Consider the following 26,866-nt stretch of genomic DNA (forward strand, 5'->3'; position numbering starts at 1 on the left):
TATTGTTACATCTTAGGTTCATAAAGGCAGGTAGGGGGGCAGATATTTGAAACATATGGGGATCTTAATGAAATTGCAATGGTTTCCTTTTTGGCCATTTTCTGTACTCTGGTATCAAATGGACCGGGACGGTCGGTGACAAAGCTGCTCAAGTAGAAAGGTCATTGTAATTTTGTCCAAATCACTCAATTACCTTGAATATTAAAAAAAAAAAAAAACGTTTACAATTTTTAACGTCCAACCTGCCATACTAAGAATGACAGCTAAGAACTGGACAGCTTACCGAATGTTTCCGATTGGGGAGGGGGGTTTTGACACAGTAACAATAAGATGAGATAAAGAACAATACTGCACGGTCAGTTTCCTGTCTTTGATGTTCTGCTCAGTAATGTTCCGGAATCAACTCAAGATGAGGGGTTGGCATGGAAACAGTCAAGAAAATGAAAAAAAAGAAAAACTTGGACCAACTACAGAACTACTGGTGATCAGACAAGACTATGCTTAGATTTGGATTTAAGTGGAGGTATGGTACAAAAGGTCATGTAAAAAAAACATGTAGCTAAGAAAACTGTGATAGACTGTTGGCTTAGCAAGTCATCTTATCATTGAAATATCATAAAAATATCATAATTTGGTTTTGTTATATTAGCCATCTACAGCATACATTGTGCACACAGTGCAAGAATGGATGCATTTGAGAGAAAAAGAACACAAAATGTGGTTTTCTGGCAAGTAGCAACATTGTGCAACAGTGAAGTAGTTAAAAAAAAAACAGGAAGGTGACTTATTAAAAAAATCTTTTCCATCAGATCAAAACAATATTGCATCCAACCTTCGGAATGTACTTGGAAAATATATAAACAAAATTAACAAGAAATCCATCTACAAGAAATTTATGTATTATTATGTCTGTTACTAATTTATCAAGTTATTACCTTTGGGGGAAAAAAATGAACAAACTTTAAAACTCAGGACCATGATGTGTGTATGTGGGTAGTGCATTCTTTGTGAATCCAATAAAATATATATTTTTAAAAGGACAAGCTCCTCCCCACAGCCTTACTTCCATACATTTTACATAGCACATCAGAAAAGCTACTTCAGCCTGATGGATTTCTTACCTATTTTGGTTGCGCTGTAGATGTTTTCAATGGGAAATGCAGCTCCGAGACTATATAACAGTACTTTTGCGAGTGCCGGTATAAGTTGTGTCGTTGTTACCAAAACATTGACACAGTTACTTCTGGGGGGGAAAAAATAATACATAAAAATGTATTAATGACATGAACAAATTAATTGTTTAGAACAAAGTTCTATTTGTGGTCAAAAACGGCAAACAAGTCAGATTCTTCTAGAAAAAAAACTAAACTTTCATTTTGTGATTTGAGCACACTCCACATGTTCTTGTACGCAAGGACTTAATCATTCATAGTTGAGAATTACTGACTTTTTAATGGTCCTAATGGACAAAATAAGGCTTATTCAAACTGCAAATAGCTCATTTTACATAAATGAATATTACGCGAAACAGAAATGGCATTGCTAAGCCACGAAAATTCACGCCACAATGCAGAGACAAAAAAAGACTCATATTCCCAGAATGCCACAGGCCATTCCCGGTGGAGGGTCGATGGGGGTACCTGGAGCTGATGATGGACAGTGATTTAAGTGCGTTAGTGAGCCAGGAGTCCGTGAGCGCCTCCACTTCGGCGCGGAGCTGCAGCCAAGCGTCCCGCTTGGCGGGTCCTAGGAGCCCTTAAAAAAATCAGAGCAGTGCCACACTTTAACCCAGGAGGCACCAGCTAGGCTTCACAGCCAGGTCAGAACTTTCTAGAACGTTCCACCCTGGGAATGAGACGACTCTACTGCGCGAGCCAGCCAATCAGAACCGGTTACGGAATCCTGAGCCTGACAGCCAAACTGATCTTTTTACAAGAAAGACTACTGATCCAAGGTGGATCAGGCTGACTGCATCCTGGGTAACTGCAGATATTCGTATAATCTGCCTCTCGACTATTATAATAATGAAGGAAACAATTAAAACAAATGGTCAAACGTAAGAACAGTTAACTAAACTATGAAAATGACCACAGTTTCGTGTTTTTTACATGCAAGTGAGCATGTTTTAGAGGATAAAAAAAAATCCAGTCTAAACCTGGTAGTCTCCTTGTGCATGGCTCTATGGAGAATAATTAAAGGCAGAACTGACATTCATCAGAAAGGGTGTCCAAGCAGTAGCCCTGTCCTCGACTGGCATGAAACATGCTAGAGAGAGGATTCATTTTTGTTTTTACTCCAAGAAAAATACATTTCTCCCTTAGACATTCGGTTCTAATTTGTATATGAAAATCAAACTTGGAATAAGGATTTGGTTAAGAAATCACCCAACTTTTTATTGTACTCTTGGAATGCTACATCAATGCAAATATTAGTCCTGGAAGGAACTTTGAAAAATTACACCATATATTAAATTGGAAGGAAATCTACGTAGGTTAATATACAAGTGCATTTGCTGTTTTTTTTGGAATCAACATGACAGTTGTTATCCTTTCCCTCATGCTATGAATCAATGCCCAGACCTCTTATTGATGCACGTCTTGAATGTGTTGAAATTGTGGCTTGATCTAGAGGGCAATTATTCTTGAGGAAAACATTTTTCCCCTACCTCAGTAAAATAAATGCACATTTTTTAAGTGGGTAGATTTGAGCATCGAGAGACCAAGCTGGGTTTGTACAGCAATGTTCCCCAAATAACAGCTTGCAGCAATGGCACAACATCTCTGACTTACAGAGACACCATCTGCCATGCTGTTGGGTGATGCTATGAAGGAAGAGGTATCGATCCAAAACATGAGAGAAAGGCTATCTGCAGTTTCCTACCGGCAATTACGCAGTAGATGCTTTAAACAACAACAAAAACATAACAACTCTTGAACTGCTTTAATAACGAATCCAACACAACATAAGGACGGACAGGAATAACAACATCGTGGTAAGGACAGGGTTCGCGTTTCGTTTTTATCTTCGGGACCAGTTCGCTTTGGAGTCCGAGTCACGGAACGTTTTTTAAAGCCAACCGTTAATTAAAAAAACGCGCGCGAGACCGCGGAACCCTTGCGGCTACTGCGTCGACGAACACACGGAAGCTTACCCCCGACATTGTTTTTGTATGTGCTATACAACTCTTTTACTCTTCGGTAGCGAAATGCCAACTTCCTCATCCAGTCCACCCCGCCTCGGACGCCTGTTGCTAGGCAGAGGCTTGCACTTGTTGCAGCTGCATGGAAGCCATCAGTTGCAAAACTGTAAGTACTGTCAATAATAATAATAATGATATGTTTTATTTTTATGCTATTAGACTTATTTTTTTTGTCTATATCCCTCTTTTAATATTAACAATAACACAAATACATTTCATAAAAAAGACTAAACAAAACACAACAATGCATGTGCACATCAAACGTATATACTTCTCAAAAGACTTTATCTTTAAACTTACAGGGTATTGTTATTGAAACATTCACAGTATATTAATGTTAGCTTTACCATGAAACATGACACATCTTTAAACTTTTTAAAAATGGGTTCAATTTCAATAAAAAATGTGAATACAGAATAATTCCTTAAAAAAGCATTTCTGGCAGGCTACATTCCAACAATTTTTCAATACAGAACAAAATGTTTTCTTACAATACAAAGGTCTTAAAAGGTGTGGTGAAAATCTCATGTACTCTTACCTTAAGTCCTGGCCATTATCATCTGAAGACACATCATCAATGTGAACCTGGTCACATTCCTGTAAAGAGTACACAAAAGACACTGTTAAAAAACCAAGACGTTAAAATCACCTGTATTAATTTCTTAAAACAAAATTTCCATCACCCAAACTCTGCAACTCCAACCATTTAAAAACAAACAAACAAAAGAACAGGAAGAAACGCGTTATCAGCGCATGATCTGGGGTGCCTATTTGTGAACCTCGTGTACAATCCAGCTGACACGATAGATTTGACCTCGACGTGAACTGGCCGCAGTGGACGGATGGGGGGGGTATTGCGTAACGAGGGTGTTAGTCCCCGCTCGGCCAGACGGGGGCAGTAGAGACACACCGAATAGCACGTTCTTCACCTCCTCCACCCTACCTCCCCTCTTCCTTGCCCCGAGTGTGCTGTGTGCCTTTGACTAAACCCCCCCCCCCCAAAACTCCCCCTACACCCTCACCAGTCTGAGAGAAAATCTGCACTACTGGAAAATGGGAAAATGGACTTTGGTGCTTTTAACTACTTTGGTAAATGGAGCTTGTCCCCGTCGATCCCGTCAACTCAACCTTTTGCTGTGTAAAAAAAAAAAAAAAAAAACAAATTTAAGTGGAGCCGGGGGTTGGAATGAATTTCATTCCTGACAGTTTTCTTCCCCGTCAGAAGAGCGGAGCACTTGAGTTGCTAAAACAACAGCGTGTTATTAGGCGATCTGTCACTCAGCACTCTGGCTCTGTTCGCCCGTGGTGCTCACGGTTCCCGCCCGTTTGGAGGTGATGAGGCGTACGCCCACCCCCCTCACTGCCCCCCACAGCCAATTCACACACATTTGGATACTCCTCTTACAAGCACAGAATATTATCTCATCTGTTTGAGGGTTTTTTTTCTTACTTTCTTTAACTGTGTTAACAAAATATGTGCAATGACAGGTTAAAAAAAATGTCACGTGATGGCTTGTTCAGAGAAACAATCCTCCAAACTAAGCCAATAACTTTACTGGAATAAAAAAAAAATATATATATATTTTTTTTTAAATGCTGGGTCTTGTAGTCAGGTCGGCACAAAGCTGCAGCACACAGCGAGTGCTGCGCTGGGGACAGGGCCTCACTCACCTCTAAGTCGTTGAAGAATAGATGTGTGTCTGCCAGGTTGAAAATCATCTCCTCCATGCGCAAGCCCAGGGTCACCGCCATTGGGGGATCCTGAAAGAGCCAGAGCCAGCCCGTGGTCATGGGGTCATTACATTACAAACATCGCAAATATTACATTACAGGCATTACAGGCTCTTATCCAGAGCGACATACACAACTTAGAATTTACACTGCATCCATTTACAGTATACAGCTGGGTATACACTGAGAAATGCATGTTTAGGTACCTTGCTCAAGAGAACAACGGCAGTGTCATACCCGGGCAATCGAACCTGCAACCTTCAGGCTACAAGACCAACTCCTTACCCATCATACTACACTACTGCCCTTGATGTCATGGGGTAATTACATCAAGCGTGTGCGCAAAGAGGCCGTGAAAGTACAACACACACACAGGCCTACATGAATACAGTAACACTGGAAGACTCATACAGGATAATAACTTTAAAAAAAACCTTTCTGATTGGATGGATTGAACTGTGCTGGCTCAAATAATAACGTTTTATTTGTTTGTTTATTTAATTGTTATATTTTTGTGTTGTTTTTTGTGTGTGTAGGGGGAGGTGGGAGGGTGAGGGGTGTGAAACTTTAACTTGACTCAGCCCCGGACCGCGCAGTCGACAATCCCCTTTTTAATGGAAGCGCGCCCGACGCTGGAACCCGAGCGTCCACATCCCGTCCCGAGCGCCAAACCGCGCTGCTGGCATCCCCCAATAATCCGCGCGGATGATGACGGACGGGCCCCACATGCCCCGTCCCGTCAACAATCCCTTATTTAAAGGCCCCCGGCCCCTCCGAAAATTCAGCGCGCCAACTGCCGCTCAGCTGCAAAAACCATCATCCGCTATAGGTCAGCAGGGGTCAAATGCCGGCCCCCCCCCCCCGTGATTGGCTGGAGCAGTCAGGCGCCCAGAATAGCCGTGCCCACCCCCCCTCCCTCCCCCACCCACTGCTGTTGTGCTGCGGTGGGGCTGAAATCCCCCCCCCCCAGAGGGCAGAACACGCACAAGCCCCCCCCCGCTGAGATTTGTGGGCGCTCCGGCGAGATTCTGGACGACGCGATTTTGTTGTGTTTGTTTGTTCTGACCGCGGGTACACACCTGTTGGCGGCGTGTACCCGCGGTAACGCTCGCAGCCCTGCTGCGCGGGCCCCGGTCTTGGCCCGACGAGGCTTCGCCCCGTGATTATCCGAAAGGGAAACGCCGCCGGGTTTAAATCCACACCTGCTACGAATCTCTCTAACACCGCCGGCGGCTTCTCCAACTTCCTGTTTCGCGAGAGGCTAAACAGAGCAAGTGTCTGGAGACAGATGACTCTCCGACAATCACACGCCACTGTGTTAAATTCCATTTTTTCGGGGAAAATTTTTTTTTTTTTTGATTAAACTATCGACGTTTTAAGCAGAAATGGAAACCAAATGTCCGTGGTTTTGAGCCGTCCTGACGCTGCGTATACCCCTGTCCCGCTTCCTAACATCCCGTCAGGACTGATGAAGTGGATGAAAACGTCCCAGGAGCGCAGGGGGAAACGCGGACGGGACGAGATTAAAGTCGTTTAGAGGTGCATACCAAAGAAATCTATTAGAACTTGATGGTTGTGGTCACCATGGCGACAGCATAAATAGACCGGGTGGGGGTGGGGGTGTGGGGGGTGGGGGGGGTCTCGTCCGGGCTCGGAATAGAACCAGCTGTCATCGTATTTCTTAAGGGTAGAACGAGGGAAACGAGCGATGAGCGACGAGCGATGAGCCTGAACTCCTGCCTTTTTTAAATATCTGGATTCTGGGTTTATGCCTCCGCAATTCACACGACTGCAGAAACGTACGGTCAAGTTTGAAATACCATCTGTTTAAAAAATTAAATTTTTTTTTTTTTTTAACTTTGCCAATATTTTTGATTCTTTTTTACCACAAGGCCTGTAAATTGCCTGTCTAAAACGACTGCAAACACACGTACTACACACAGATGAGGGGGAGAAGGAGCAGACAGGTATTTCCTATTTTTAACACCGCTGACGTCTGCCTCCGAGTTTATTTATGAACCTGCTTATTAATTGGTTTCCACTAACCTCCTTTATGACCAATCGGAGAGCACGCTTAAAGATAGCGAAAGCCCCAAAGACAATCAATCAGCGCGGCATTGAAATAAATATTAATAGCATTAATATAACACAATTTTTTTTAAATGTAGGTTGCATTCACAAATAGCTTACAGTCCTGTTGTGAAATTCTGTCTGAGATTACGAGTGAACGTAACATTATCTCAGCCTCGGTCTAAAAGGTGAAAGACAAACAACGAGCCGTGAAGAATACGTCCGAAATGACAAATGGAACTAATGAACGTTAAAAGAATTTAACGATAGCGTCATTTAAGCATCATAATTCGCATTTTAGTATCTTCGTTAAATAACAAAAAAAAAAAAAAGAGTGAATCCAGAAGTGAGCAAAGGGCTGCGCTCCCAGCAGGCTGAGTCGCTCCGCCTAGCACCGCCTCTCTCTCACACGGCCTCGTTAGCTCAGCACTTTAGCGGACGTTAGCGGAGAATTACGCCCCGACGCAGACAGAACAATAAACCCAGGCCAGCGCGTGCGGAAACTCCACACGCGTGTGTGAGGAGGGTTGCTGCAGCTGCTGGGGCTGGGGCTGGGGCTGGCGGAGAGGAGATTACATGGCTTCCCTTAAAAACGAAATGAAGGAAATTATAGAGCCCGGCTGAATTCCCCTGTCAATGTGATCGACACGGAGGTGAGATTCTTATCTCCACCAACGCCGATGTGTCACTGCTAAAGGACCTGTTCCCGCCCTCATCCACTCTCAAAAATGAAGAACATACTTGCAAGGCTAAAAACCTGAACACTGACATGTAGCTGATGACAGTGACATGACTTTTTTTGTTGTTGTGAATTTGGCAAATGAATGACATTACGCAGCTCGCGCACATACTTGCGTCACTGTGCGATAAAGAGTTTTATCAGCAGACAGACATACACAGCACATTATTGCACGCTAAAAACCAATCACTGCAAATGTACTACTCTGCAATGATATTGTCTTCGCTAGTAATTTGGTAAATGAGGGGGTAAAAAAAAAAAAAAGAATGCAGTCATTCATCCACTGAGTTTCTCCACTAATGCTAAGCTAAGGCCCGGTGGCCTGAGACCACAGTATCAAGAAGTAAGAGGTTCTTCTCATGGACAGTTCAAAAAGGTGTTATTTGGCCCAGAAGCCCAATGTTTACACTCAAGAGGCAGACACAAACACGTCATCATTCAGTACAAGGAAATAAAAACTATTTCCCTTCCTGTGCAATGATGATAAACTCTCTTATTTTCAGTAGACTACATCAGTAATATTTTAGGTTAATTGAACCCCCAAACCTCGCCCTCCCCACAAAAAAAAAACAAAATAAATAAAACCATGTATGCACACAGTGTTCAGAAGAGCTTTTTGGAATTTAAATTTAAACACCAGCCCAAAGCAGCTGTGCCTCTTAAGTATGCTACCAGCTTGGCTTCCTCGATTCCTCTACTCCTTGTTTTCTTAAGCAGCCAGCATCACTTAAGCGAAGTGACATCCAAGCTATGTTTTTACAACACTCAAGGCTGTCAAACAAGCAGATACTTTTGAGAAACTCCCGCCCCCCCCCCCCCCAAAAAAAAGGAATCACATCAGAAACTCTGGCAGCTAAAATGGCGGATGAGTGCCAAGAACATGCCAGGGCGCAGCGAGAACATGCCGTCGCAGGCCACAGAAGTCCCTGCGTTAAGATATTTACTGAGCGATTATTTCTGTTTCGCGCTAAACGCAGCGATTAAAAAGAGCGGGAATAACAGGGGGGGGGGGGGGGTAGATCAACCTGTAGATCGAGGCGCTGCTCCAGTGAGTGGATCAGCCCCACAGGTAGGTATCTGTTAAGGCTCTGTTCCAGTGTGTGGATGGGCCCCATGGTCTGGGTATCTGTTAAGGCTCTGTTCCAGTGTGTGGATGGGCCCCATGGCCTGGGTATCTGTTAAGGCTCTGTTCTAGTGTATGGATGGGCCCTAAGGTCTGGGTATCTGTTAAGGCTCTGTTCCAGTGTATGGATGGGCCCTAAGGTCTGGGTATCTGTTAAGGCTCTGTTCCAGTGTGTGGATGGGCCCCATGGTCTGGTATTGGATCATGTCAGCACCAACGGTGGCCGGCAGCCCTGCAGTGTGACTCATAATTGGCAGCAGCGCCACCCAGGGGATGGGAGGATTTCAGCAGGGGATCGTACAACAGTGACCTCTGCTGGTCAGTCAGGCCACTCGCGGTTTACCTGCTGAGCTGCATGTGAAGCACCTTCCTCTGACTGATAATCTGTGAAGGCCCGATTGTCCGCCGCCACGTGAGAAGAAGCAGTGACATCACACGCTTCGGAGGAAAGCACACGTTCGTTTTTGCACTCTCCCGAATCGACAACAGAGGTCGTGACGGGGCGTCCCAGCGTGAGCAGGACTGGGCATTCCAAATTTGGAGAAAAATGTGGGAATTAGCATGAAAAAAGAGAGGAAAAGAGTTGCGTACCTTCCCATACTTCTGTGCGTAGGATCCGGTCAGAAGCGAATGAAACACGATGATGGTTTCATCCAAATCCCAGACGAACACTCGCTGTGACAAAGAGAAGCAGCCTTGGGTCAATATACTCATCACACCGACTGATTGCAGTTTTTCATTTGGACTTTCCAAAGTGGAAAATATGAATTTGTCTTTTTTTGTTAAATCCTGCAGATCCAAAGAACCTTTCACTGGCAACCAAACCTTTATCTAATTTTGGTCCTTTGACAAACTGCACAACCATGCCATACTGAGTGAGTGTACAAATCAACTGAGATTTACTTTAGAAGCATTTTGATTGGGCAAAACATACAGCCAATTACACGACACTGTGTAATGAACAGAGCTTAACGTCATACTGAATATTAGCTGACGGGAAAAAGAACATCCCCCCCCGTTTAGGATTTGCAGTAGGATTTGCTCCTTTTAAAAAACTATTTTAAAAGGAGAGACGCAGCCCCAGTCAAACCCCCACAGATTAGCGTCTCTATTCACAGGCCAAATCTAAATCCTGTTTGATACGAATGGCTGCATAAGAGCTATTAACGGTAAAAACCTGTCTTCATTCATCTCAGTTCAGTGAAGTGGGTTTTTTTCTCCTTTACCCCCCCCTCCCCTCCCTCCCCTCCCCCGCCCCAAAATGGGAGAGGTATCGGGGCGTACCTCCAAATCGCTGTCAGGGGGCGGTGACGGATTGTTCTTCCTCCCCCTGCCCCGCGCTTTCGACCCCGAGCTCCTGCAGGTCCTGTCGTCCAGGTCTTTGATCGGGGTGCTCGGGCTCGCCACCGTGTCGAATTCGCCTGCGATGGGGGGGGGGGAGAGGACCGGGACGTTCACTCACAGAAACACACACACAAACCCCCCACCCCAAAAAAAAAACAGCGGAACCATGTCACCAATAACACGCTTTAGACACGACCGATGATGTCTATGAGTACGCAGCCATGTCTCCAGCTGGACTGAGAAAGGACAGGAAGCGTAGACACAGTGCACACGGTGAATATTATTTCCTGCATAACTCCATGAATCATGATTTCGGATAGATGTGGGGTAAAGGTTGGGACTGTTTAAAAAACAAAACAGCAAACTGTTGAGGTACCCGTTGAGGCGTACTCACACAAATAAATTGTAGTCTCTCTGTCTCACAAATGTACACACACACACACACACACAAACATGCACACACAGATAAATTGCAGTTTCTCTCTAACAAATGTACACACATACACATGCACTCTCTCCTCTCTCTCTCTCTCACGCACACACACACACTCTCACACACACACACACACACACACACACAGCTTCCGAATCCCCCCAAACAGAGCCCATGCTAAGGCAGTTAAGTAGAAGCAGACAGCGAGGCCTCAGCTCGCATACTGTTATGTCTCAATCAGGAAAAATGGCCGAGCGCACGGGGTGGAAAAAAGACGGAACGTGTCCGTGATTGGAAAAGAATGATTAGCTTCCCTAATCAGGGCCCTGAATGACTGCCAAGGAAAACCGGAAAAAAAAAATCCCCCAGACTATTACATCCAGGAATGCTGCAGTTCCTTCTCTCCGGCTTTGATACCAGAACCTGAAACACCACCAATCAGAGCTCCAAGCCCTAACATAAACACAGGCCAGGGGTAAGGGGAGCAGTGGATTCGGGGGTGTCGTGTTCCCTGGTCATGAGGGAGGGGAGGGGGGGTTGTGGATTCTCACCATTTTACATTCATTTAAAAAAAAAATTTAAGAATCACATATGAATACATATACATAAATCACTGTTCATCCTTCCAGCTCACAGACACATAGAATGCTAACATCATGGATCAAAACTGATTCTGAAAACTGGTTATTTAATTATTTAATCTTAAATGTGGTCTTTAGCGCAACGCGGTATTGAATTCCAGATAAAACAGTTAACGAAACACAAATGATTTTATTTTGGACTGAAACCAAGGCACCGAATATCGAATTTCCCTTTGAATTTTTTTTTTTGTTTTACTTCATGAAGAAATTTTTTTATTGCTGTTGTTGTCTTTGGGTCACAGTTTTCATAATGTCGAAGCGCTCCATCAGCACACCACTTGACACGCTCTGTACCCCTCTATCGTTTCCGACAACTCCGATGACAAACGAGTAACCTCCGTCACCCTGGGAAACAGTCAGAACGCAGTCGAGTTTAACTGGTGTAAAATGGAGGCCGCAGCTGTCACTCAAGCCTCTATTATAGACAGTCCTCTAGTTCATTCCCACAGCAAAAAGAAAGAGAGAATATTATGATTGTTCTGACAAACATCAGGAACCGCATAACAGAAAGGATTTTCAGAATTCATGGCCGAAGAGTAATTGTGCAGGTTAGCCATGTTACCATACTTTGGATTCATGCGAAAGGTAGCCATAAATGGAACAAATATGTCCGGCCACACACTTGGATGCGCTTGAAGGATGCAGTCGGTTCAAGCAAATACCTCAGCTCAATTACACAATGAGATAGCGATGCATGTAAGATGGGAAAAAAAAACGTGGTTACACTGAGCTGTGGAGTCTTCTTAAACTGCATCAAAATGCCTCCCAGTTTAAATCATTCGGTCTCGCCTCTGGAGACCACGGTTGACCATGTCGATGGCGAGGGCGGAATCCGGGCCGACCCATTTTTGCGAAGGGAAGGTCAAATTTGCAGAGCGACCCCCCTCTTTCAGTCGAAGAGCCATAACACACGGAGCGTCGGAACATTCCGGAAAGCCAAACGGAGCTTAATCACCATCGACCGTCTGAAGAGCAAGACCACACTGGAGCACACGGCTCGAAAAAAGAGTACTGACAGGACGTCCCGGGCCGATCCAGCCGATTTAAACCAGAGCGGATCGAGTCAACCCCCGTCACGTTCTATGTGTACGTTTCCCATTTCGGATCGGCTTAGTTCCCCTTTCATCACTGCAAGGGCCTAGAACGTTCCCTCAGCTTTGAGGTACCGCCCTGTAATCTTTGCATCACTCAAATCTGGATTGAAGACCAGTACCCAAACCCCTCCCCCTGCTTCAACACTCATTGGCTGACTGTGCTTTCTTGGGTGCGGACCATCCGCCATTTTGAGTCATGTCCCAATACCATGGGAAGCAAATCCAAGTAAATTGGGAGGGGGTTGGAAACACCATCCTTTGCCCCCCTTCATTAAGCAGAAAAAAAAATTAGAATTAAATAAGATAGCTGTCTGGGCAACTAGTCAGCCACAGAAAAAAATGAAATAGTTAAATAAAAGTAAAATAAAAAAATATATGCACGATCATCATCTAATGCACGCCTGCTCATCATCTACTATGGCTCCCTAGCCAGTACAGTAGCGATGTGACTGTGCCTCTGGACAACTTCACTTCACTGTGAAAGACGTTAACCAGGCGTGGGCTTCCTGGCTAAAGAGACAGCTCACCGCTGCAACAGCTGCTGCAGCCTGGAGAAGGTTTCCACCGCAATTGTCACTGAGTGTGCATTTGGTGGGCGGGGCTCGGGAGGAGAAAGGTGAGGGGCTTACACAGTTCACTCTGTGGGAGGGGTTTGGCAGGAGAAATGGGAGGTGCTTACATTGTGTACATTTGGTGGGAGGAGCTTGGGAGGAGAAAGGGGAGGGGCTTACACAGTTCACTTGGTGGGAGAGGAGAAATGGGAGGAGCTTACATTGTGTGCACTTGGTTGGCGTGGCTTGGGAGGCAAAAGGGGGGGCTTACATTGTGTATACTTGGTGGCAGGGGTTTGGGAGGAGAAGGGGGAGGGGCTTACACAGTGTGTACTTGGTGGGAGTGGTTTGGGAGGAGAAGGGGGAGGGGCTTACACAGTGTGTACTTGGTGGGAGTGGTTTGGGAGGAGAAGGGGGAGGGGCTTACACAGTGTGTACTTGGTGGGAGGGGTTTGGGAGGCGAAAGGGGGAGGGCACTTACTTGGGTGGAGTTCACCGGCCTGTCCCGTCAGGGTGGGCACCGTGTCCTGCAGCTGATAGGTGGAGGAGGCGGAGCCGGTCCCGTCCACGTTGCTGTTGGAGGCCATGTACGCGCCGTAGGTGGAGGCCGAGTAGTACTGGGCGTACTGGTTTTGGCTGAAGGCGGTGTAGGAAGGGTAGTCCTGAAAAACAGCAGCCGCCGCTCTTACCGGTCAGACGGGACGGGCCAGCATCCGTCCCACACGAGAACCTCGCCGTGCATAAAAGAATTATTAAAAAATTTAAATATTAAAAAAAAAAAAATCCCTCATGCTATCCCGTCTCAACCCCATCGTCCCAGGTCCGGCGGCCATTTTGTCAACTCTCTCCCGACACAGAGGCTATCGGGCTTCCAGGAGACGTCAGGCTACGGTGCTCTTTGAAGAGAAGATGTTTTATCACTTTTCGTCTTGTTTCACGGTATTTGTCCACAAGCGGCTTTTCTCTGCTTTTTATTGAAGACGGCAAAAATTCCGCTTTTTACAAGCGTCTGCTCCACTGGGATCGTCCTGAGGAGACCGAACGCGAACAATAAAAAGGTCTCCCTCGTGCCTCACGTGTACTTTCTGTTCTAGTTCCACGGCCACTATATACTTCAGCTCACAAATTATATCGCTGGTTTAAAAGCCACATTCGTCATACACCAACATAACAAATTCACCATAGACCCCTTTCTTATTTTAACCTACGGAAACACAATCAATCAGAGGCAACGGCAGCGCTGCTCACGGAGAAACAATCTGTTATTTATTAAAAGAAAAGAAAGCAAATACATATTGCTTCCTTCTTCTACTTCTTCATATTTTCTCTCCGAGCTCATGACATGCCGGGTGGCCCAGTTGAGTCTGCGGAGGCATTGTGAAGTTTTTCCCCGCTCAGAATACTGATGTTATTGACTGAGGCCTCGTCTCAATAGAGAAGAGCAATGGAAACTCATCTAGATGATGAGGTCTCCAGAACTGCAAAACAGAGGGGTTTTACACAGTCCTGTGTAACAGGGGCTGGAAAGGAGACCTGTCCGAAGGGGGGGGATCGAAAAAAACAATAGAGCCCTGCCCCCGTATCCCGACCCAAAACCCCACCGACAGCTGCAAAAACGACCCGTCGGCCGTCCGAACGGGACAGGACGAGGGCCCCTGTTTCGAGTTTTTTTTTTTTTGTTCGGCGCAGGGAATAAAACGGCGAGACGTTAAAATTACGGCCACGTTCCCCGCGGCGAGGCCGTCCCGGCCTGAGCGCACTTCCAGAGCAGACCTTCGCCCGTCACCGCTGTTATCGGGCCAGAGAGTGATTACCCGCGAGGGGGGGGGGGGGGGGGGGGTGTATAGAGGCTTCGCGACGCATCGCTCGGGGGGGAAGTCGCTCTGGATAAGAGCGTCTGCTAAAGGCCTCAATCTGAAGGGAAACGCGCATCGCCGCCGCAGTGATTTGGAAAACCAAGGGACCAGAAAAAAACACGCGTCGGCGTACCTGCTGTGAGCTGCTGAAGTTCGCCGAGTTGGACGCGGAGTTGTTGCTGGCGTAAATGCCCGACGACGGAGCGAAACTGGAACCTGGAGGAAGAAAAGAGAGAAGAGAAAGAAAGAATGAAAGAAAGAAAGAGAAAAAAAACAATTTCCAGGCTTAGTAACAAGATACTCAAAGTAAGAGGCTTAGAGAGAGATTATTTTTAAGAACTGCACTAGTCCTAAACCATAATAATGGATTTGATGGAATGCATCAAAGCGCTGTGACCGTTGGGCCGATGGCTTTAGAATCGATGTCAAAAAAACAAAAAAACAAAAACCAAAAAAAACCCACCAAACGTGTTCAGACTCTGTTGGCCTACGTGGGTTGACATTGAGGTTATTTATTCATTTTTAATACATTTTCTTTTCGTTTTTTTCCGGGAGAGCAGGAAACCTGTGTGTTCACAGTCTTGCTGTTACACCCCCCCTCCCACACAAACGCGCAGACAGACAGACAGACACACACACACACACACACACAGACCCATGGTGAGCACCAGTAATTTACATCAGAACCTACCTGGCTCTCACATCATCAGAGGTGCTATATCAACATTTCCGGGGGGATGGGGGCTGCTTAGATCAGTAGAGAGGGTTGGGGTTGGTACAGTGGGGGGAGGGGGGGGGGTATGAATGGGGTTGAGTGTTACTGACCTGCCATCTGATAGGGGGAGTAGGGCGTTTGGCCGGGCTGGGGGGTGCTGAACCCGGGGCTGTAGCTCAGGCCCGTCTGCAGGGGGGACTGCGTCTGGGCGAGCCCCCCTTCCGTCTTTATGCCCGGCAGCATCACCCCCAAATCTGCGGGAGAAAGCGAGGGCCCCCGCCCGGTGACATCACCGCAAAACAACCCGCTGCCGCAGACCCCATCGCTGGCCGAATTCAGCAGGCGCTCCTCATACGTTTCAGTTTCTCTTTTATTCATTTACATTTACGCTTAAGCACTTAGCCACACGCGTTTGGGTTTGAGCATTAAGCAGAGGCGATGCCAACCAATCAGCGTCACGGCTGACAGGAGCAGTCAGAGCAGACTCCGATGAACGTAAAGTTAAGTGCTTTAGTGGGTACGAGAGAGAGATCAAGGAAGTGCAGTGTTTGGCAGTGCAGTGTGTTTCCCTTTAACACATTAACATTACGGGAAACATTCCCAACACCGCCTAAATGTTACAGTAATGTCCCCCCGTACCACAGAAATGTTGCGGAAATGTCCAGTTTTACCACAGAAATGTTGCAGAAATGTCCCCCTTTACCACAAAAATGTCCCCCCATACCACATAAAAGTTGCAAAAATGTCCCCATGTGCCACATAAATGTTTCAGAAATGTCCCCCTGTACCACATAAATGTTGCGCAAGTGTCCCGCATGCTGAAATGTTACAGCCCATATCACATTAACATAACGGAGATGTTCCCAACACCCGATTACCCTCGCAGAAGCGCTCCCCCCCGTATCATATTAACGTTGCGGAAACGTTCTCCCCCGAACGCTGGGGAAACGTACCGTACGTGGAGAGGCCGTAGGGCTGGGCGGTCTGGGAGTAGGCGGTGTACACGGCGGACTGCTGCATGCCGCCAAACTGGGTCTGTCCCGCGTAGGCCGTCATCGACTGGGCCGCCGGCGTGGACAGGATGTGCGGGTACGGCCTGCGGGGGGGCGGGGGGGGGGGGTCAGGGGGAGCGCGATAGTCACGCAGTTACTCCATGCGCAAGACACGGGCTCAGGGAACTCCCCCCCCCGCCCGCCCCTCCACCCCTCCCTCCCAATGTTACTATCAAAGATCCAATCAAAGAATGTGCATTGCAGTAAGGACTAAAAAAAAAATACACAGTAAAATTATCTTCGAACACTGACTACATCTGCTTTCCTTTACCGTCGCTCGAAAACCCGCCAACCATCCCCTGTTCTTCAGGGAGTTAGGCGACACCGGCAAGAACTATACAAATGTTCAAAACTAAATATAAAAGGTTTCAACTTTCGTGATTTTACCAGTGTTGACATGATGCTAAATATTGACATCATCTGATGATCTGGCACCCACATATTGATCATCAACTATTATGACCTCAGACTTACACCGACCGAAGGAGGTGGTAGACTTACTTGGACGGGTAAATGGGAGGGGAATACTGGTGTGCAGACCTTGGGCTGTAACCGCTACTGGTTATTACTGTGAGGATGGAGAGAGAGAGAGAGGGAGGGAGGGAGGGAGGGAGGAGAGAGATAGTATAAATAAGGTTTCCAAACAGTGCACTACACATCTGAAAATAATGAATCAAACCAAGCAAACCAAGCAAAACATAAGTTTGATTGCAACTTATTCTGCAATCAAACATTAAGAACCACAATGCTTCTTGTGTGCTCCAGGTATCACTGAAATGGGTTAGAGAGCACTGTACAACAAACACGATCAGTTTTCTGAAATGGTCTACAGAAACCGGTTGCCTTGATCTATTTGAGTAGGGAAACACAATCCCTTCAAGTATTCACTGGCCTTTACACATTTTTATAAGTTGTAATGACTTAGTCCATTTAAAAAAAACAAAAAAAAAACAGAGACTATTCAATGTCGTAAAACAGTATTCAGGTTTTATATTGAAGGAGAGAGAGGGAGTTGATGTGAGAAAGAAAGAAAGGACAGAAGAGAGACAAAATAAAGGCTTTCAAAAGGAGGCTTTACCCACAGCTTCAACTCTAGAGGCTTTTAAAAGGGCCGCCTTGCTTTATTTAAGGTGACATTTACTACGTGTTCAACCGCACATTACAGGGTGTACCTCCAGAACAGACCAGCATGTTTCTACCCCCCCCCCACCAAAAATAAAAACACATCAGGAAACTCAAAGACAAAAAGTTCTTCTTTAAAAAAAAAAAAAAAATTTTTAACCCACAACACCACTCACGTACGTGTCTGCCAGAGTTAGAAGGCACAGGAAGTTGTCGGTTTACGAAAGGTCGAATATTTTGGGGTTCCCCCCCTCGCTATTTTTTGCGCTCCGTCCGGGACAGATGCTCCGCACACACGGGCGCCCCTCTCTGATCGAGCGGGGGGGGGGGGTGGGGGGGGGGGGCGATCCGGTTTGAGGGGAGCCACGCTGGGCCGGGACTCAGGCCCCTCTTTTAATAGCCCATCTGAAACTGGTTGGCCCCGTCCGAGAGATTACGGAACTACACGGCGTAGCGCGGGGACTGCTCTCTCGCAATCAATCACACTTCGCGCTTCAAAGCTCGCGCTCGCCCTCACGTTTTCATCGTACCCTCTCCAATCCAACTTTTAAAAAAAAATTTATTTTCATTTGGTGGGATCCCACCAGAGATGTATAGCTGGAAGTGTAAAAACAATTGGGGGAGGGGAGATGTGAGTTTCTGTCTCCCCCCGTATTCCGTTCAATCCTGACAGATAAGTCACAGTCATCCACTCCATCACCCTGCAGCCTGTCACATAATTTCGATTTCTGAAGACGGATTATCTCATATCTCACAGGAAGACGGTGGCTGTCTTTCACGACCGGTGACAATAGAGGCTTTGACAAAAAGGAGCACATGCAGTGTATTGCTTGGTATAGCAGTGGTGGACTGCCTGAGTTGATTTTTACCATAACACACCACATGCATAGACACAAACACACACACACACATACACACATACACACACACAACACAACAAATTGCCTCATGGGGATAATAAACACTCTACTAACAGACACACACACATGCACGTACACACACACACACACACAGTCATTCACAATGCAGTCTAAACGCAGCCTGTTGCTTGACAAGACCGGGAAGCAGGCCGGTCTTGTTTAAGAGGGATAAACGCTGACTGGCAGCTTGCCGATCGGCCGTTAATGCATTCCTGTGCCTGTGGATTACCGTGCGTGCCCCCGCCCCCCCTCCAACCACCCCAACCACCCCCCCTCCCCCCGTACAGCCTGTTTGAGTCATAAAATCTGTCATCGTCTATATCGCTTTTTGTCCGGGCCAACGCGAGCCGCAGGATCACCTGCGGTCCTCCTCCTCCTCCTCCTCTTCCTCTTCACAAGGGTTTTTTTTCATTAGGCCTTCACATTCTGCATTCGCTGTGAGGACGGCCTGCGCACACACACACACACACACACACACACTCCTCCTGAAGCTCCTCGCAGGCCCCGAGCCAAAGTCAAGAGAGGGGGCTCTGTTTTCTAAGAGGTCCTACTGCTTACTTAGGTCAACAGGGCCACGCCAGCACGCCAGGACTTAAAGCACTACAAAGACAGATTGTGTCGTTGTGAAATAATTCCAAAATAAATAATAAATAAATAAAATAAGAGAAGAATAAGCAGAAGAAAAATGCTGGGTATGCATTATTAAAAAGCCGATTCTCATGATAGATGTGTGCTGATGAACAGAAATGTGAATTTGTACAATTAAAAAACAAAAAAAAATCTGCTATGTGCTATACTGTGCATGCAGCTTGACTAGCAGGTGCTTGTGGTCTCCCTTACCTCACGCAAAACCTCAGTTCTTTTGTTTGCTTAAGACACGACTCACAGCATCGCTAATCGACTGGGGCAGTCTGGGACACTGAGTGAGCGTGTCTGGACTGCAGACGGGAGCCTCGGGCGCTAACACACCAACGCAAGGCCTCACTCGTCTCAAAACCACCACCTCCACCGGGTATGATGGCCGTGACATTTCCATTTAATTTCCCTGTTCATCAGGAGGTGTCTGGGGGCACAGTCACAATACACCTCCAGTATTTATGGAACTGGAGGTTGTAAACAGGAGGTTGCTGGTAGGGTCACGTGTAGTAGCGACCTGTTTGACCTCAACTGCTATAGTACAAGGGGTGGGCATTCTGGTCACGGAGAGTGTGTTTGCAGGTTTTTTTGTTTCCACTAGTTACCCTGGCTAATTGCGCTAATTAGCTAAATATACCAAAACACCGATTTAAAATGGAGGTTAAATAACTGTGAGAAAAATGACAGCTAGCCTGACTGCTGCCACACGCGGACGCGTGCACGCTCGGCGCGGGATAGAGAACAGACCAGACACCGTGGAAACTGACAGGCCGTCAGGTGGATGTCTCTGTCTGCCGGGACGAGCGGGGGGGGGATGATTAAGGTTCGGGGCTCAGGGTCTTACGAGCACAGCGGGGCGGCGGAATGTTCTGGAATCCGTCCCCGGTGCATCCGCGCATTGTGGCTAAATAGAGAATGCTTTCCCCCCCCACCACCCACCACCACCACCCCCACTCCCCTCCCTCTCCCCCTCCCCCCTCCCCCCTCCCCCCCTCCCCCTCGCTCACTGACATTTCAAGTTCAAACCGCAAGGGTAGGCCCGGGGCACACGGACGGACGGACGGGATGGACAGACGAACGGACAGGTTCCCCCCCCTGGATTTCGGGAGGGGAGAGCCCCGGGCCCGGGCCTGACCCTGCAGCTGGATGTCAGGGACATACAGTCGCAGCTGCGCAGCCGAACGCCTCACCTGAGCCCGCGTAGGTCTCCAGGGCCCCGTCCCCCGTGGTGGTCGCCGTTTCGCTGCTGTTCATTGGCTCCGTTTTGACTGAAAGGGGGGAGGAGTTTATGGAGTGACTGACAGACACACAGGCAGACAGACAGACCTGCAATATTTCCAGCAGTAACTTTTCGTATTTACTGTACAAACGCAGTTGGGTGAGTCCAACAAAACGAAATGGCCTAACTTAAGAAATATTTCATCCTTGCACCCTTACGGAAAAGCAACACACCACAATATACTGTAGATATGTAGAATTGTAAAAATATACAATTGAATCCTTAAAATATATTCCACAGCGCAATATAATGTTATTTTTTCCCATGCACTCTGCTGCAAGTGCCGCAATATCTTGATAAATATATTTCATTTGAAATATATGTTCCAGTGCAGCTCGTTTCCGTAAGGGCGTTTGTCAAAGTTGTAGAAGACGAACGTTGACCGAATCCAGGCCGCTGACAGAGCACGTCACGCTAATTTTTTTCCCGCCCAAAGAAGCTTCTGGAACAGGCCCATCTGAAAGGCCTCAGGACCACAGGAACAAAAAACACACGTGGCAGGAAATCACAACCCTAAATCAGGGAGAGCCGCAGAATCAGGGCTTAGACCAGTCCGGCAGAAAATAAGATATTTACACCGTAACCATGTATTCCACAGTTTGACTCACATATTTAGTGCTGAAAGTAACTCCAAATACGTGGCTGCTGATCAGGATTCCAGCGCATAATTGAATGTGTTTAGAAAGAAATGTTTGCGATGCCATTTTGGCAGCTAGCTGATATTCGCTTTTCGTTTGTGGATTCCAGTTCACCATCTCATGCAATTTAGTGGGAACGAAACAATACATTCTCCTAAAAGGAGCCAGATTTTTACACGTGGCAAGTGTTTTTCATGGACATTACATTACATCACACATTAAGGTAACTACGGTAACTACTCCACTGTATATGGACCTGTTTGATACTCATTGTTGTCGCCTCTCGTCATCACACAGAAAAGCATGCACACACACGCACATGCACACACACGCACGCCCACATACAAACACATGCGTGTGCACACTTCCACACATGCACTCACAGACACTCACACACATATTCACTCACACTCTCTCACACATTCACACACACACGTGCACACTCACACACACACACACACCGAAAGGAAAAGCACAGCAGTCAGAGGGGGTCATGTCAGCACACGCATGCACTATACCATAGTCCTTCATACTTGAGGCGGAAGAGGAGGTGCTGCAACCCAGCAACCAATCAGCTGTGTTAAGAATAGTCATGTTCTCGCCTGAGGAGGAGGGGAGGGACACACCGTTAATGAATACCCACAACCACCCGCTATCTACTTCTGTGACATCACAATAAGAAGAAAAAACACTACACAAACTCTTCCATTAGCGCCTGGCTATCGGTTCAATTCAACATCGGGGGAGCAAGTTGGTTCAATTCAACTCGGATAAAATCTCACCCTTAACTTTATACAATGAAATAATATTGAATAAATATCCAGTTTAAATTATCCGTCAATAGGTTTCCGGGAACAGCCAGGATGTTTTTGTCAAGTTCAATAAAAACCCCTGCACACTTGACCAAACTAGAAAACGGAGAACCTGTGACCTTGCCCTTTGACCCTGTGACCTTAAATAAATTAAGGTCCCGCCAAATTAAAAGTCCCACCACAATCCCCAAATCCTGTCTGTCACAATCTTTCCACTTTCAGGACAGCCTGACAGAACCTTGGCCTGGAATCAATCTCTACCTGTCAGTAGCTTTGACTTAGAAATAAACGTTAAGTGTCTCTTCTTTATTCATGACCACAGTGTGGTGAGTTCAGCCAGCAGTGCTTGTATTGGGAAAATGGTGAGGGGGGATTAAAATAGGAAACATTCATTTGCAAGGCGCAGTTAAGGATGAATATTGACTGAAGGAAGGCCACCGTTAATTTCTCCAAATTTGAACGAACGACGTGGAAATTAGCCGTGGGTTAGACCAGCGAGCACAATCCGGTCTCTAACAGCCTGCGGGGGAATCTACTGATTTAAGAGAGCCAAGAGGATTCCTCAGAACTTGCTGATTTAACAGAACCGAGAGGGTTCTTCAGCACCAGATTCTCAGCTTTGGTCCACTCACACATAAGCATGCTACTGCTCTCTGGACCACAGGGTGCGTCACTCGAATGTGAAGCATGATCATCTAAACCTCCAGGTCACGTTAAAGTGCGTCTTCCCTCCTGAAGTGCTTGGCACTCTGTTTTTGGCATTCGTGGGGATCTGGGGGGGGCTCTTAAAAAGCGGACTCCTGTCTCCCAGATACTGGGCACTTGGGGGCCATAAATACCACCCCCCCCCCCCTCCACTGGTGCCGGTCCAACCACAGGAGCCAAAAGGTGGGCCTGACCCAGCAGCGTGAGGGGCTCATAAATAAACACACTTTATAAATAAACCGGGCCAAACCGGCTGATCTGGATTAGACAGCCTCGAGAGCCGGGCCCGGGGTCGGGATCCAGGGGTACACAACCCGGGCTGATTCCGGGGGGGGGGAGGAAGCAGGCCCTGTTTTCACGGGAGGAACCCCCGAATTTCAGAGCCGCTTCCCGCTCCGATGGGTCTATGGAAGCAGTCCCCACAAGTTCAAAAGAATCACTCCCTGAAAAATCTGAAAAGTCGGTTGGGTATGACGTCACAGCACAGTTAGCGTAGGACTGCAGCGCTCCCTTGATTATGAAATTGAATTGAACTGATGCATATATAATCTAATGTAAAATGTAAAAAAGTGACATGAGAGCATAGGGCTATGCCTGTCTGAACAATTACTGCATGGTGGACCAGCCCGATTACCAAATATGACTGGTTGCCATTGCACATATTTCAACTGAAACAGCACTAAAACCGAGAGTCAAAAACACAAGGGCTAGAGACCAAACTGGATTTTCAAAAACATAAATAGGAAAAGTGCAAAAATGAGATGAATTATCGTCAAGGATTAGACAGAGAGACCCACAATCCCGTGGGTGAATCTGGCGACGTTTTTCTAAGAACGCCAGGTATGCAGTTGTTTTGGAACTAGTGCAGTCAACCTCTACGCAGCGCTGCTAAATCCATTATCTCCCCTTTAATCTAGAGAGATTTATTCACTCTGCAGCGTCTGTGTCTGTTGCTACAAACGGGTTTCTATGTAAAACAAAAAAAAAAGAAACGTTACATCATTTTTTCCACGGCAAATTCATAAAACAGCAGCGCCGTTTATAAGTTAGGAATACTAACCTTCGAGATTTTTACTGATAAAGAATAAAATAAAATAAAACGGGACTCTACTGCGTAAAAACTACTTTCAGAGAGCTTTCACATGATTTTATTCACTTTTCCGTGTATGTATTTAACCTAAGTGAAAACAGCTCTGTTTGAATAGCTTTTTTCTTCACTTCAATAAAGAAGGCAGAGGAGAAAGTTCTTGCTGGTGTTGACACATGAAAAGAAAATGATGCTTTAATATCGCCTTTTCTTGATGGAAGTTATTTTCAGTCAGATCTGGGCAAAGGGCCAAAATCTGACAAAGTGGAAGAAGTGTATACTGAAGTACTATATTCACTGTTTACACACACTTACAAAGGGACTATAAAGTGCTTGCGTCCCTCCAAAGGCTTAAGTGTGCGCGCGTGTGTGTGTGTGTGTGTGTGTGTGTGTAGGGGGGCTACAACTGACAGTCACGTCTAATGGAGTTAAAAGAGATCAAGGCTTCTCCTGCTTTTGTGGGTTCCCACAATGCACCACTGCCCCTCACATGAAGAGCACGCAAGAACTATCACTAGTGGTTTTGCTGAAGAACGGGCCGTCTAGCCGTGCACTGGAACACCTCCAATCATCACTGACCAATCAACCAATCAGCAGAGAGCTCCCTATCTCACCTCCTGTGCCATTGGACGTAATTGAAGCAGTGCTCAGGTTAGACTTGTCCAGTTTGGAGGCGGAGGGATCACCGGTGCTGACTCGATTGTGAGGACTAGCTAAGTCCTGCATTTCCATAGACCTGAAAAACAAAAATAATGAAAAAAAAAAAAACCATTAAGCAGCTACTCACCTGTCAGGACCTGTAAAAATGTTCCGGATTTTTATTTCAAGCCCTATTATTTAACCACAAAGAGAAAAAACCCGCCAGCTTAGCATTTATAGTTTCCAACCTCTCGATATAATCCTTGACGCATTGCATTCTCTCCATCTCCTCGGTGCAGAAGAGAAAATGTTTTGTTCCAAGAAAAATTCAATTTTTTTGCCAGAATGTCGAAATTGTCGAAGTTTGTTCCACACACACGCAGGGAAAATGTAACAAGGTGAGGGACACGGGGATGTCTGTCCACAGCGTTTCCGGTATTCCTTAATTCAAACTGAGACGGCAGTTTGACTCAGACCCAGCTCAAATCAAACTGAACAAACACGTGGGCTGCATACATACATAAATGCATGCACACAGAAAAGGGTTTTGTGTCTTTGATCCCTTCTGTCTTCCCCCTCAGTCGTAACCTGGGGTGTCAAACCCTGTTCCTGGCGATCAACCATCCCCTAGGTTTTCATTCCAACCCTAACAAATCACACCTCACTCAACAGCAGGACATCTCCTCGGGCTGCTAATTAGCAGAATCAGGTGTGCCAAATTAGGACTGAAATGAAGACCTACACGACGGTAGATCTCCTGGAACAGGGTTGGGCAGCCCCGGTCTAAGCCACTGAACGGCCCGTGTGATTGAGGTGCAGAGTTACCTCACAGTGCTAACGAGGTAAGGTAGCACCTCGCACGGGGGGGGGGGTGTCCCGACAGGAGAGGCCCGGGACCCCGTCAAACCCGGCACTACGCTGGGCCGAGCGCCAACATTTTCCCCCCAAAAAAGAGAGAGAGAGAGAGAGACGGGAGGAGGCCTTCTCAACAGACATCTTCTCCCACGTGGAGTTTAAGAGCCTTTAGTTGACAGAACAGGTAAAGGTGGGGGGTGGGGGGGGGGGATCAAAGGGCGGGGGCTTAAAACCCAAAGGGGGGGGGCGGATCGCGGGCGTGTGACTCCCGAATCTACCCCGCCGCGGACGAGAAGCCAGTCCGTCGACAGCGATAGAGAGAGAGCGATAGCGTCTCTTCACGGGCGGCTGAATCTCGCTTTCAGGCAGGACGGATGAATATAAACGAGGTATTTAGAGAGGGAGAGCCTGGAGGGGGGTGGCTAAAAGATAACACAGCCGCGCTTCTTAAAATGTTTCTGAAACGGACCTGTAACCCTGCACCAATGAGAATAAAGGGGTACTGTAGACTGCACAGTGCTGGCTCACCCTTAACCCTTTACGGTGCGAGATCACAATGTGTGTGATTAGAATGGTCTCAGCCGAACATTCTAATGATGATGTCACAATCACTACTGGTGACTGAAGGCAGTGGAGTTCTAGAACACTGATTTTTGAAAACCGTTCCAAAAAAAATGCAAGATATGTGCATTCTATTTTACTGCATTTTAAATACATTGTAAAGAAGCAAAAAAGTATTCAATGGCTTCTTATAATTAGACAGAAAAAGCTAAATGGATGCATATCTAAAAAAGGAAGAATACCTCAGATCTGCATGCAAAAAAAACTGACATTTTACATGGAAACACAATGGAAGGCCTGCCTTGGTTCCATTTCAGTGTGTTTTTCTCTGACAGTTTCTCTCAGTTCAGCAGCTGGAAATGAGAGAGGTTGGTCTCCATGGCCTCATATACAAAATATTTCTATTTCTTTTCTCTCGCGCACAGTGCTATACGACGATACCTAGCTGTAAGCGTGAAGAAGTGTGTGTGTGTTTTTTTTTCTTTTTGTTCTTTTTTGAATGGCAAAGTTCAAAATGTGTTTCAAGAGTGATTTACCCTGGTACTGAAATTGTTTCTTTGGGACGCTGTACCAAAGTGCAGAGGTCTTATAAATGACAAGTCAATTCCCAGGATATCGAGCTGTAAGCTGAGTTGGTATCTTCTGCGGAACAGCGAACGGCTGATATGGAACATATGGTAACCTTTGACCCCAGGAACTGCTATTGGTCCAATGCTCAGAGACAGAAACAAGACTTCCCATCATTCAGAGAGAGAAGAGACAGACTGCAAGAGAGCAAAGTAACATGCATGCATGCAGATATACACAGGCAGGCACATACAAACACTTGCTCTAACACACACTCACAAACTCTCATACACACTCTCTCACACACACACACACACACGTGTGCGTACAAGCACACGCACAGACACACATATAACCATTCGCTTGCTCTCTTTCACATACACACACAAAAGATCCACTCGCACACATGCATATAGACACATACAAGTATACATTCACAGTCTAAAAAACACACGTGCACACACACACAGACGCACGCATGCATGCGTACACAGCCA

At 46.5% G+C, this 26,866-nt stretch overlaps 1 protein-coding gene across 12 annotated transcripts in view; it reads right to left on the minus strand.

Moving 5' to 3' along the window:
• eya4 (EYA transcriptional coactivator and phosphatase 4) overlaps positions 1-26,866 on the minus strand; it is a 68,896-nt gene that overhangs the window by 3,465 nt on the left and 38,565 nt on the right. For 3 of the 12 annotated variants that reach the window (XM_064340571.1, XM_064340569.1, XM_064340574.1), the window contains 15 exons: positions 24,362-24,483; positions 21,662-21,745; positions 20,417-20,494; positions 17,050-17,116; positions 16,450-16,592; positions 15,607-15,750; positions 14,915-14,997; positions 13,407-13,587; positions 10,147-10,283; positions 9,454-9,537; positions 4,871-4,960; positions 3,738-3,796; positions 3,152-3,312; positions 1,641-1,755; positions 1,122-1,243 (listed from right to left, as the gene is read on the minus strand). In XM_064340571.1, coding sequence (XP_064196641.1) covers positions 1,122-1,243; positions 1,641-1,755; positions 3,152-3,312; positions 3,738-3,796; positions 4,871-4,960; positions 9,454-9,537; positions 10,147-10,283; positions 13,407-13,587; positions 14,915-14,997; positions 15,607-15,750; positions 16,450-16,592; positions 17,050-17,116; positions 20,417-20,494; positions 21,662-21,745; positions 24,362-24,483 — 1,670 coding nt within the window. Of the gene's footprint in view, positions 1-1,121; positions 1,244-1,640; positions 1,756-3,151; positions 3,313-3,737; positions 3,797-4,870; positions 4,961-9,453; positions 9,538-10,146; positions 10,284-13,406; positions 13,588-14,914; positions 14,998-15,606; positions 15,751-16,449; positions 16,593-17,049; positions 17,117-20,416; positions 20,495-21,661; positions 21,746-24,361; positions 24,484-26,866 lie in introns of those variants that run through there. The other 9 variants (XM_064340580.1, XM_064340572.1, XM_064340581.1 and 6 more) reach the window with 5 other exon arrangements.

The sequence above is a fragment of the Anguilla rostrata genome, chromosome 6 (assembly GCF_018555375.3).
Source record: "Anguilla rostrata isolate EN2019 chromosome 6, ASM1855537v3, whole genome shotgun sequence".
Lineage (NCBI taxonomy): Eukaryota > Metazoa > Chordata > Actinopteri > Anguilliformes > Anguillidae > Anguilla > Anguilla rostrata.